This window comes from Micrasema longulum, unplaced genomic scaffold (genome assembly GCF_059751315.1).
Source record: "Micrasema longulum isolate JH-2025_06_02 unplaced genomic scaffold, ASM5975131v1 h1tg001236l, whole genome shotgun sequence".
Lineage (NCBI taxonomy): Eukaryota > Metazoa > Arthropoda > Insecta > Trichoptera > Brachycentridae > Micrasema > Micrasema longulum.
This window is the reverse complement of record NW_028278423.1, coordinates 22,159-34,891: the sequence shown is the minus strand read 5'-3', so window position 1 is coordinate 34,891 and position 12,733 is coordinate 22,159. Positions and strand designations below refer to the sequence as shown.

Sequence of the window (12,733 nt, the reverse complement as noted above, 5' to 3'; positions counted from 1 at the left end):
GACACTAAAAATAAAATACTTAAACTCATTAAAATAGCATTATGTCAACTCATTAGTCAACCAGATTTTTTTTTTTAATGATCCTTAAGATAAAAATAACTTTATTTGATTTACTTTCATATAATTTTGAATTCTCTATCCTTACCTCTGTTTTGTATAAATACATTGAACTCCTTAATAAAGATACCAGTCTCGAAGGTGTCGCGAAAGCGATGAAACCGGTGACTGGATATTTCGAATTTGTGGATTAAAGTATCACTCGTTTTTTATTTATATAATAAATTACAATGAACTTCCATCAAGAATTTTTACTCACAAACTTAAATGTTTCAGAAAATTAATATTCGAGTTCGTATTTGTCTGTTTAATTTTTTGGGTCATTTTCTAAAAGTCGTAAATAACTTGCTAAAAAACAGGAATTAAGTAACGCACCTCGGTCCTTTGATCTTGTCAACAACACTACCGCTGGACCACATATCGGTTTGAAGTATGACATGTGTTCTAATAATGACAAGGCATGATTATTTTATAAACACTGTACCTGAGACATTTCACTGAACTTCAAGTCTAAATTTATAAATTCTTATTTCTCAACATCGCACCTGAGTGATAATAATGGCACAAGTCCGAAATGGACGTTTTTGAGTAAAGTATGCAAAAATGTTCCCGAATATTTTTTTTTTCCGCACACTAGCATGAAATCTAAAAACAATTATTTTGGTTTGAAAGCAAAAAGTTCCATGTATTACAATTTTTTTAATTAAAATTCAAGAAATAATAGTGACGTAATATTTATGCACATAGGTAGTTTATTACACATTATTTGAGACATAAGTCCCAACTCCATGGGACTAAAAGTCCTGTGTTGAGATGGGACGAGCAATTAGTTGACACAGACACATGAGTATATCATCACAAATATTATATAGGATCAGAAATACAACAAAAATTAAAAAAACAAATATATTAACAGTAAACTCAAACATTCGGAAAATCATCAAGGAGTTTGCTACTCAAATCCCTCCCACTAAGGAAAATCCAGTCCTTAACTCCTCTCTTGAAAATAGTTTTTGTCCTTGAGAGCTTAATACGCTCTCTCGGTGCGATAAATGATAAAAAAATATCTCTGAGCAAAAGTCGTACGGGTTTTGGGTATGACATATTTCATGCTCTGGGAAAACTTCGTACGAAGATTTTGCTGAGATCTCTCATTATTTTTTATTATCGAAATAAAAGACGAGTGATACTTTCATCCACAAATTTGGTCTTTTTATCTCTCCTTATTGTTCAACCAGAAGTGTGTAAGTGCTTCCTTTAGGTAAAGTTGTCTAGTTGTTTACAATTGTTTTTATCTCTCCTTATTGTTCAACCAGAAGTGTGTAAGTGCTTCCTTTAGGTAAAGTTGTCTAGTTGTTTACAGTTGTTTTTATCTCTCCTTATCGTTCAACCAGAAGTGTGTAAGTGCTTCCTTTAGGTAAAGTTGTCTAGTTGTTTACAGTTGTTTTTATCTCTCCTTATCGTTCAACCAGAAGTGTGTAAGTGCTTCCTTTAGGTAAAGTTGTCTAGTTGTTTACAGTTGTTTTTATCTCTCCTTATCGTTCAACCAGAAGTGTGTAAGTGCTTCCTTTAGGTAAAGTTGTCTAGTTGTTTACAATTGTTTTTATCTCTCCTTATTGTTCAACCAGAAGTGTGTAAGTGCTTCCTTTAGGTAAAGTTGTCTAGTTGTTTACAGTTGTTTTTATCTCTCCTTATCGTTCAACCAGAAGTGTGTAAGTGCTTCCTTTAGGTAAAGTTGTCTAGTTGTTTACAGTTGTTTTTTTGTAGAAGGTTTTTTGAACCGTTGATTTATAAATAAATAAAATAAATATCCAGTACCAATACCATTAAGCTATTGTTATTTCTGAAAACATTTCAAACTAGATGACACAGCTTTTAGTTATTCCTCTGGTTTTTGCGTGTGTGAAACTGCTGAAAAAAATGAGCCTTTTGAGCTGTGCCACTATTATTTCCAGGGTGCGATATTATGCTTTTTTCATTTCGTAATAAAAATCCTGAATTCATAATACAAAGTTATTTTTAATAAACAGGTAACCCTCCTACAACACGGTATCGTAAAATACAAATAGAATCTTCGACGAGTGTTTTCGATACGATGACTTATCATATCATTGCAGTATCCATAATTGTTATTTTTAAGTACCTATGATTGGATCACAAGTTTGCGGGTCAGAAGGAGCATTGTCCTCGTTGGGTTTATTTGTAACTCAACATTTTCAAGCGCATAAAAGTGCACCGAGCAATCACGAGCTAGGCATCACAGACCATTAATTTGTTTTTCCTGTATGCAGGACCAATTTACCGTTGATGATGCCTGTGGGGAGGATGATTAGTCTCTTGAGCAGCCTACCGAGAGAGGTGGATATTTTCAATGCAAGTATTTATTATTATAAAAAGACAAAAAGTACATTAAATTACTTTTTGTCAAAATAGTAGGAGAATCCGGCTCCGGAAAACCCCTTCGGATACATGGAACAGATCAACATCCAGAGCGATGTTGGTAGCCCTTTCAACGGGCATAACCATCTGCAGTTTGGTCCTATATATCGGAATATAAAACAATCTATGAAGACGCTGTCTTAGGTAATTATCGGAATCCTACAAACGAATGTTCATCATAATCTCAGGATTATCGACAATACCGCGCAACAATCGATAAAAATGTGTAGTCAAATACACATTTCTTCTAGTCTCAAAACTGATGTTGCCAAGCATACCCTGAAGAAACTCAGTCAGATAGAGCCAAGGATAATACCCGCACTCTCTCATATCTCTATATTTGACGTTTGACGTCAGAGGTTCTCTTCCGCTTATTCTCGATCAGTTCTTCCCATTGATCCATTGCCGGCGAGCAAACCGGAAATCTTCCATAACTCTCTCATCATTTATACATACATATACATTAAGAGTTGATTTTCTTTAACATGTCCCTATTACAGAGGTCCGATGAAAGCCATTTCATGAAGGGATTTGAATACTGTCCAGCAAAGCTTGTATTTTATTCTCTCTGGGCTTCCAGTGCAAATCTCGAAGATGTTGTGAGATGTGAGAATATGTTTTACTCCCGTAATAAGCCTTGCTGCTGCATTGGCAGACATATTGAAGTTTATCAGTTTGGTATTTTGGGAGATTTGCGTATGTTCCATTACAGTAATCTAGACGCGAAACGACATAAGCATTCACAAGAGCTTTAGTTGCGTCTATAGGAATATATATAGTCTATAGTTTACATTTCTTAGCCAACAAATTTACTTGTGATATAGACATTTTTAATACGACAACTACTCATTTTTAAACGTTCTTAAATGCACTGTTTAAAATTAATTATTAATGTCGTAATGAAATTTTCTTTTTCATAAAATTTTTTCTCGGTTTTTGAAGTGTATTATTATTATCCTCTCTTTTTCTGAAATAAATGTATCAAATATTTTTGTGTACCAGATATTATATTATTATCTTATATACGAGTATACTTACTGTAAACTAATTTTTATTATTTATTTTTAAAATTAATTTGTTTATACCATTTTTTACGTGTATATGTATTTATTTATATTTATTTTGTTAAAATTCTTTATAAGTTATTTACGATTTGCTTTTAAATTCAATCACTTTTCTTTTATCCATATTTTTTCTTTTTTACTACTATGTAAAATTTCACTTTTTATTTTGCATAGCAGTATGCTTTTTATTGTTTCTTTATGTATACAACAAAGCGTTGTTATTTTTTTAAATTATTACTTACTATGTTTGTACTTACCTGTATATTTTATGTAAATGCCCCTTGGGCGTATTGTAAAATTAAATAAATAAAATAAATAAATATCTCCGTTTGGATTTGATTTGTCGGAGATGGTAGAAACATATAAATATGGTCTACGCACGAGCTGACTGTCCGCTGTACAATTGCTTCCATCGTTACGTCTGTGACATCTTATTAATCCAAGTAGGGCTATAATTTTTTTAGTATTTTAGTACGGTTCCATTTTAATCTTTATAGTAGCCACATCAATAAATAATAATTATGACAACTTTTATCGATTTGCTTTATTAGGTACATATATATCGATATTGATGGCTTAGCAAACAATTATAATATTTCATTTTTTTATGAAATTCACACGAGTATTGAGTATGTAACAAAAAACTATGTTCTTCAAAGAGCCATTGCAATTTGAATTGATTTATATTCCGTCAAATTAACACAAAATAACTCAAATATAAAAACTGTAACTAACTGTTCTGGCAAGATTGAATCTTTGTTTCTTAAATGTGTGTGTTTTGGACTTACAACTATTGTCTTCTTAGCCTTCGCTTATTTATCAGAAGTTTTATAAAAAGTATATAAACTGAAGCTAATTATTCTACAGCACAGTTGGAAGCCTTTCAGCAAGGAACAATTAGTAAGTAAAATAAATATTTAACTTTTTTGAAAATGTTTTTAATAATTTATTGATCAATCTAAACCAAACATTTTCATATTTCTCAATCAGGAATTCGATTTTATGTATAAATTTTGATAAAATAATACAGGCTTGTGGATTATCAGTACAATTTGAACGTGAAATATTGGTTTTTACATGATTCCACACAGCAATATTTTATTGATCCTGTACTGGCACCTGAAGTGTAAGACTGATCACCTTACCTTCCACGTAACAAAAACGATCTAAATACGCTGCAATCAGTGCCGATGCAGTGCCCTATGCTCCACATATATATAATACTTATGAAGTGTGACACATATAATTACCATTATGTTTTTTCTCTCATTCCAGAATCAAGATGAAATTCCTGTTTCTGGTATTCGCCCTCGTGGCCACGGCTATGAGCCATCCACTAGTCGGCACCTTCGACATCCCCCAAGGAAATGCGCACTTCACCCGCCCCGCAGTACTTCCAGAGCAACAAGGACCAGCTATGCCCGACCTCCCCATCAACCTGAGCCCGATGCCAGTCCACCCAGAGGTGCCTTCCATCTTCGCTCCAGAACTCCCCAACTTCGCTCCACCAGCGATCAACCCGGAGCAATCCGTCATCTTCGCTCCGGAACTCCCCAACTTCGCTCCACCAGCGATCTCTTTCCCAACTGTGGAAGCCGCTCCAGCCCCTCAAGCTGCCACTCCCCTTGTTCAGATCATCCTGAACATCCAAAGCGACATGGCCCCAGAATCCCTTGTTGATACCATCGGCCCAATTGTCTCGGGCATCACTAAGCCTATCGCTATGCTCCCTGAAGAAATCACCAGACCTATTGCTATTGTTCCGGAGATCTGACTAAGCCCGTCATATGGCCCCAGAAGGCATCACAAGGCCCGTCATTATGGCCCCAGAAGGCATCACAAGGCCCGTCATTATTGCTCCTGAAGGCATCACTAGGCCTGTTATTATGGCCCCAGAAGGCATCACAAGGCCCGTCATTATTGCTCCTGAAGGCATCACTAGGCCTGTCATTATGGCTCCAGAAGGCATCACAAGACCCGTTATCTTTGCCCCAGAAGGTATCACCAGAACAGCTGCCTTCATCCCTCACTACCCACAGAGTGAAAGGCCATCCCTCGACCTGATCCGTTAAATCAACACACAATTTCGAACCTTCAGTTACATTTTTGTTTTTCCCAAATAAAATGCGATTATAAATACGAACATCTTTTATTTTACTTGGTTAAAGCACCGTTTCCAGAGGGATTTTTTAGCACAGTTTTTTTAAACCTAAGTCCCATAGAAAACTTTGAAAATGGTTCATTTACAAGATTCTGTTTATCTTACATTAAATTTTCTGAGAATCGAACACATTACAAAGAAGGACAGAACAAATAAAAAATATTTCAATGAACACAACTTGCATAATATTATGTTCTATTCTTATATATTGCACACAGATATTAAAAATTGACTATTCATTCTGAAAAATCGACATGGCTCCAAAACCATCCTTGAAACCATCGGCTCAACTGTATCCATCCCAGAAGGCATCACTAAGCCCATCCCTATGCTTCCTGAAGAAATCATCAAACCTTTTGCTAGTATTCCCGGAGATCTGACTAAGCCCGGCATTATGGTTCCTGAAGGCATCACAAGGCCCGTAATTATGACTCCTGAAACCATCACTATTCATGTCATCTCGGCTTCTAAATGCTTCACTAGGCCTGTTATCTTTTCCCCAGAAGGTATCACCAGGCCCATGCTCATCACGGACTATTTTATATTCTTGCCCATACTGATCGTCGTGGTTTCAGATGTGACGGGGTTTAAAGAACACCCTGTATTTTATATTCCTGAATACTAGACCTACGTTATATTCAAATATGACCCGGAATTCATGAAAAAAAAATACTAAGCTTAGTTATTCATCAGCAATTATTTTATCCCCTTCAAAGTAATCACCATTAAAGGCAAAACACATATATCAACGATTTTTCTTATCTTCATAGAACTTATCGTAGGCCGATTTCGGAATGGCTTTCAGCTCTCTCTGCGAATTTTCTTTTATCACCTCAATCGAGTCAAAATGCTTTCTGCAAAGTGATAATTTGAGTTAAGGGAACAGGAAAATGTCTAACTAAGCCAAATCAGGTGAATACAGTGTATGGGGAACGACTTTTACGTTGGTTTTGGCCAAATAATCGCATACAAGAAGAGATGTGTGAGATGACGAATTATCGTGATTCAAAAACTGAGAGCTATCTTTTTCTGCAATATGGGCGCATTTCTTTGAAATTGACTTAATGCGAGGACACGCCGAACTTCGAGATCCGATACAAGAGTGTTAAACATCCTGGATAAACACATTAAGTTCTCAATGTTTTGAGTATGTCCAAATACTTGCAGACTGCCTGGATTCTCTCCCTAGGGAGTTGTTCATATTTAAATTTATTGCAACAGAGAGGAAAAACATTTTTGAGAAGGGAATATGGGAGTCTAGGCTTATGACCTGTCATTGGCTGGTTTAATTGACCACTTTACACAATGTGTAACATTCACCATTCTGCCTATGTTTGAACATCCACATTTCCTCAACTCTTCCATCTGTTGACATCTTGCTTCACAAAAGTCAACTACTGTACTGTACGGCGCAATAATGACAAATATAAATGTTTTAATAACAACAGATTTTAGTAAAGAATTAAATGAAACTTAACCAGAAGAGTTCATGTTAAAAAAATATTATTGTGTACCCGCAATAATGTCGATTGTTTCGAAATATAAAGTATTCCTTCGAATATTACAATTCCCAAAAATGTTTATAAATTATATTAATTACCAACAATGATTATTTTATAAACACTGCACCTGAAACATTTAACGTTTTTGAGTAAAGTATATATTTTCTTTCCGCATACAAGCATGAAATCTAAAAATATTTATCTTGCCTTGAAAGCAAAAAGTTCCATTTAATTTTTTTTTAATTAAAATTCAAGAAATACGATTATTTTATTTATTTGCTTATAGGTAGTTTATTACACATTATTTGAGACATAAGTCCCAACTCCATGGGACTAGAAGTCCTGTGTTGAGATGGGACGAGCAATTAGTTGACACAGACACATGAGTATATCACCACAAATATTATATAGGATCAGAAATACAACAATAATTAAAAAAACAAATATATTAACAGTAAACTCAAACATTCGGAAAATCATCAAGGAGTTTCCCACTCAAATCCCTCCAACTAAGGAAAATCCAGTCCTTAACGCTGCTATTGAAAATAGATTTTGTTCTTGAGAGCTTAATACGCTCTTCCAAAATATTGAACACTCTCGGTGCGATAATTAACAGACGTCTCTGAGCAAAAGTCGTACGGGTTTTGGGTATAACATAATTCGTGCTTTGGGAAAACCTAGTACGAAGATTTTGCTGAGATCTCTTCTTATTTTTTATTAAAAAATCGACAAAATTGGTCTTTTTATCTCTCTTTATTGTACAATTTGATTTCTTATTGATTTCTTATTGTTCACTTCTGTGTGTAAGTGCTTCCTTTAGGTACAGTTGTCTCGTTTTTTTACATTTATTTTTTTTGTAAAAGATTCTTTGAACCGTTGATTTATAAATAAATAAAATAAATATCCAGCATCAATATCATTAAGCTATTGTTATTTCTGAAAACATTTAAAACTAGATGACACAGCTTTTAGTCGTCCTTTTGTTTTTGGATGTGTGAAACTGCTCTCCTGAAAAAATGAGCCTTTTGAGCTGTGCCACTATTATTTCCAGGGTGCGATATTATACTTGTTCTCTTATTTCGTAATAAATGTCCTGTATTCATAATATAATGTTGTTTTTTTTATACACATGTAACCCTCCGACAACACGGTCGATAGGTTTTTATAAAATATCGTGTTATGTGAATCCGTGGTATATGAGACTCGGAACCAAAAAAGGGGGGTGAGCTTAAAAAAAAATTAAAAACAGTTTTTGGTCAATAAAAATTTAATACAAATGTATCATATTTACGTGTCAAACAGGAAAAAAATAACCGATTCTATTTGTTAAATGCTGATTTAATTATTTTCTTCCTCGTTGCTACTCGATACAACTAAACTTCGGTTGAATGATAATATATCATCTTCACTCTCTAAAACAAGAACTTTCCGACATGTTTAAAAAGTCAGTGATTTTGGTTTGCCTTATAAATTTTCTGGTACGGAAAAGGGCCATTTTCTAGCTCCCTTTTGAATTTTCGGCTTATTTCAGCGGATAGGTCTGCGTTAATAAAAACTATTCTAGATTTTTCGCTAAGCTTAGGCCTTTTTGTAATTTCTTTAAGGTCATTTTTTTTTTTATTTAAAAAAAAATATTTTGAATTTCCGAAGTAAGGGCACACAAAAACATTTTCTTATGTGAGCTTTAATAATAACAATTAAACCTATATTTCATTTATAACTGGTTTGAAACATATTTCTTAACCTTCTGTTTGAATTTAGATTTTTTTTTTCATGAATGTTTTTTCTCATATTTATTTATTTATTTATTTATTCACACTCTTTATCAAAATACAATTCCATATTCACTTTGCCCAGCTAACAAGGTACATACCCCGTTCCAAGCTAGGCAATTACATTTTAATATATTATAATTGTAACAGACGCGGCGGATCACTGCTTCGTCCGTAGCAATCGCGCCCGTCACAAGAACTGTATTTCTATAGGTGCTGGTGTCAAACGCAGAGTGGCCGGGCGTAGGCGGGCCTCGGCCGACGAACGATAAGCTCCGGGGGAGGTATCGTCGCCTAGAGATCCCTTGCGGGGTCGCTAGCGAGTAGCGCTGGCGGCCGCAATCCTGAGTCAGGCAACCGGGTTGTAAGGCCGGTATCTCTCCGTCGGTGGGAACGGCGGGGTGTGTTCCGGGGAAGTATCCAAGGGTCCAAATTATCCGGGGTCCAAAATCCAATCCAAAGAGTATCCGAGTTCCAAGTCCAGGGGGGTAGCGGTGTTCGAATCCAGGTGGCGATGAGGTCCGGTTTGAAGCGAGGTAGGGAGGTGAAGTGGAGAGTAGAAAGCCTTAGTAGTGTGGTGAGATGACTGACTTTATTTTTCCCCGGCGGGGCTATATATACAACATTTTGCCGTGCGGCGGTGGGCTAGGCCAATAGCGGGCGGTGCTAGGTTGACCAATCACGCGGCGAGAGAGATAGCGAGCACATTTGCCGGCTCTATCGGTCTCTCTCGCGCCACGTATAAGGTCCCCACCCTCCCGCTACCGGCCGCAGTTCCCCGCCGACCGCGCGGCGATCAACACTTATACAGAACAACATAAAAACACATTATGGGCATACAAATATTTTCATGAATTCTAATCTATATGTGGGCTTCAGTATGGCGATCACCACCCCCGAAAGTGACAAATACTAGTCTTTATTGAGGAGGTGGTAGATCGCTTACACATACTGAAGCCTCCTATGCTACATTAAAACCCCAGGAAGGGCCGCCAAGTTGGTGCATGTACTTTTACGTCGGCAACACTCCCCCCTGCCGAGGAGGCATCTCTGCGCCGACGTCGTCCTTGATTTGCAACACGGCGAGCTTGACGGCGGGTCGTGTGTAGGTTCCGGTGGCTGTCTGGACCCGGGCGCTCCTGACTTGTCCATCCTTCCCTGGTGTGACTGCTATGACGCGTCCCCGCGGCCATTCATTCCGCGGGAGGGCGGCGTCCGTTATTATGACCAGGTCATCGACCATGATCGGTGTGGCGGCCTGTTGCCACTTCCGTCGCTGTGCCAACGTCGGGAGATATTCCCTCATCCATCTTTTCCAAAATGCGTCGGCTAGTTTCTGCGCCACCCGCCATTGTTTTCTGAGGCACAGTTCGGGCGGCGCGTCTCTGTAATCGGCCAGATGCGGCTGGGCCCCGCTCGACCCGATGAGAAAGTGCATCGGAGTCAGCGGAGCGTCGTCTCGGCTATCAAGCGAGACGTGGGTTAGGGGCCGAGTGTTTACTGTGTACTCGGCCTCCGCTATCGCTGTCATTAGCGTTTCCTCTCGGGGGGCTTGTTCCTTTAGAATCACCATAAGCGCCCCCTTTATCGACCGGACGAGCCGTTCCCAGGCTCCCCCCATGTGTGGCGCCGATGGCGGGTTGAACACCCATTTGATCCCTCTCCTTGTCGCCTCGTTCTGTAGTTCGGGATCGTGGGCTAGTTCCTTCATGGCGGCCGCCATCTCTTTGTCTGCGCCTCTGAAGTTCGTCCCGTTGTCCGAGTAGAGCGTTGTCGGATGTCCTCTGCGGGCCGCCATCCTTCTGAGGGCCTGCACCGTCGAGTCAGTACTCAACGACGGTGTAATTTCAATATGCACGGCCCTCGTAACCATGCACGTAAACAGGGCCCCGTATCGTTTCTCCCGGCGTCTTCCGATAGTTACGTATACGGGCCCGAACATGTCCACCCCACAGTGGGTAAAAGGCCTTACGTGATGATCGAGTCGGCCGGCAGGCAGCTGTCCCATGAGCGGAGGCTGCGGGCGGGCCTTCTGTATTCGACAGTAGCGGCACTCGTATATAATTTTCCTTATATTTGTCCGTAATCGTGTTATAAAGAACTGTTGTCTGAGTTCGCTGAGTGTCCGCTCTGTACTTGCGTGTTGCCGCGACTCGTGATAATGCCTTATCAATAGACGCGTATAGGCGTGCGCTCCGTCCAGTATGACGGGCGCCTTTAGTTGCTCGCTCACCGCGGGGGCTTCCATAATTCGCGTCCCCATTCTGAGGACGCTATCTTTATCGAGGTAGGGAGTGAGGCCCAGCAGGCGGCTGTTCCGCGGGAGGCACTCCCCCCGTCTAATTGCGGCTATCTCGGCGTGGTAACTGTCTGTCTGGCTTATGAGTATCCACGCCCTCTCTGATGCCTTGAGTTCCGGGGCGATGAGTGTCGCGCTTCCTGTATTCTTTTTCCTGCAGCGGTTTATGAAGCGCAACACCCACGCTGTAGTCCTGATCAGTCTCCGCCAGGAGGAAAATCTTCTTTCGTCCGGGAGGGCTGTCATCACGATGGCACTGTTCGCACACTTTATTTCACTGCTTGTATCCGGGGTCGCCGTTATTACCTTGAGCGGCGGCCATTGACTTTTATTTTTCTTTATGAAACTCGGCCCACTGAACCACATGCCGGCCGGGGAGATGTCTGGTATCTCGCCGTCCCGCGTCCCGAGATCAGCGGGGTTCTTCTTTCCTGGTACCCACCGCCACTCTTGAGCGTTCGTTAGCTCATCTATTTCCCCTAGGCGGTGGGCTACAAATGGCGTGAAGATGCGCGAATCACTCTGGACCCAGCACAGCACCGTAGTAGAATCTGTCCAGTAGTAGGTATCGCGTATATTACTTCCGCATTCTTTCTTGATTGTGGCCGCCAGTCGTGCGGCCATGAGCGCGGCTTGTAATTCCAGGCGTGGAATTGATAGCGCTCGTAGCGGGCTAACTCGGCACTTGCTAGCCATGAACGTCGCATTCCTTCCGGCGGCGTTCTCCTCCACGATGTAGGCTACGGCGCAGCTCGCTTGCTCCGAGGCATCGGAAAATACGTGCAGCTCTACTGGCTGGCCATTGGCGCTCGATACGCGCCGCGGTATAGCGCACTCGGTATTGCGTAATATGTCCACCCAAGTGCGCCATTTCTCTGCGTGTTCTTCATTCACTTGTTCGTCCCACTCTATGTGGGAGCGCCACACATCTTGTAGCAGTATTCGCGGGCGTATTGTCAAACACCCTACGAAACCGAGTGGATCGAAAATGCTCATAACTTCACTTAGCATCTGCCGTTTTGTAGGCCTCTCTGTTGGAACCTCCCGTGACACTTTAAATTTAAATTGAAACTCGTCTGTCACCGGGTCCCATTTGATGCCGAGGACCCTCTCTGTCACGGAGGTTCCGCTAATTATTTCGCGTGCGCTTTTCCCTCTCAGACTTGAAGGAATCGCTTCCATTACGGAGGGATCATTACTCGCCCAATTCGCGAGGATGAATCCGCCCCGCCGTAGTAGTTCGCTGACATCGTGGCGCAGTTGTATCGCCTCTGTTGCACTGTCTACGGCATCCATATAGTCGTCCATGTAGAATTTATTTCGCACAGCATCCCTGGCGGCGGCCATCTCTTGCCCGTGATCTTCTGCGACTTGATTTCTCACGTACTGTGCGCTGCTCGGTGAACACGCCGCGCCGAACGTCATCGACGTCATAATCA

General features: G+C 40.2%; 1 protein-coding gene across 1 annotated transcript; it reads left to right on the top strand.

Moving 5' to 3' along the window:
* The first annotated feature begins 4,430 nt into the window (after positions 1–4,430).
* Positions 4,431–5,699, top strand: LOC148276338 (uncharacterized). Its single transcript, XM_088234421.1, has 2 exons — positions 4,431–4,460; positions 4,836–5,699. The coding sequence occupies exon 2, from the start codon at positions 4,843–4,845 to the stop codon at positions 5,332–5,334; it is 492 nt and encodes a 163-aa protein (XP_088090547.1). The 5' UTR covers positions 4,431–4,460; positions 4,836–4,842; the 3' UTR covers positions 5,335–5,699.
* Positions 5,700–12,733: the final 7,034 nt, after the last annotated feature.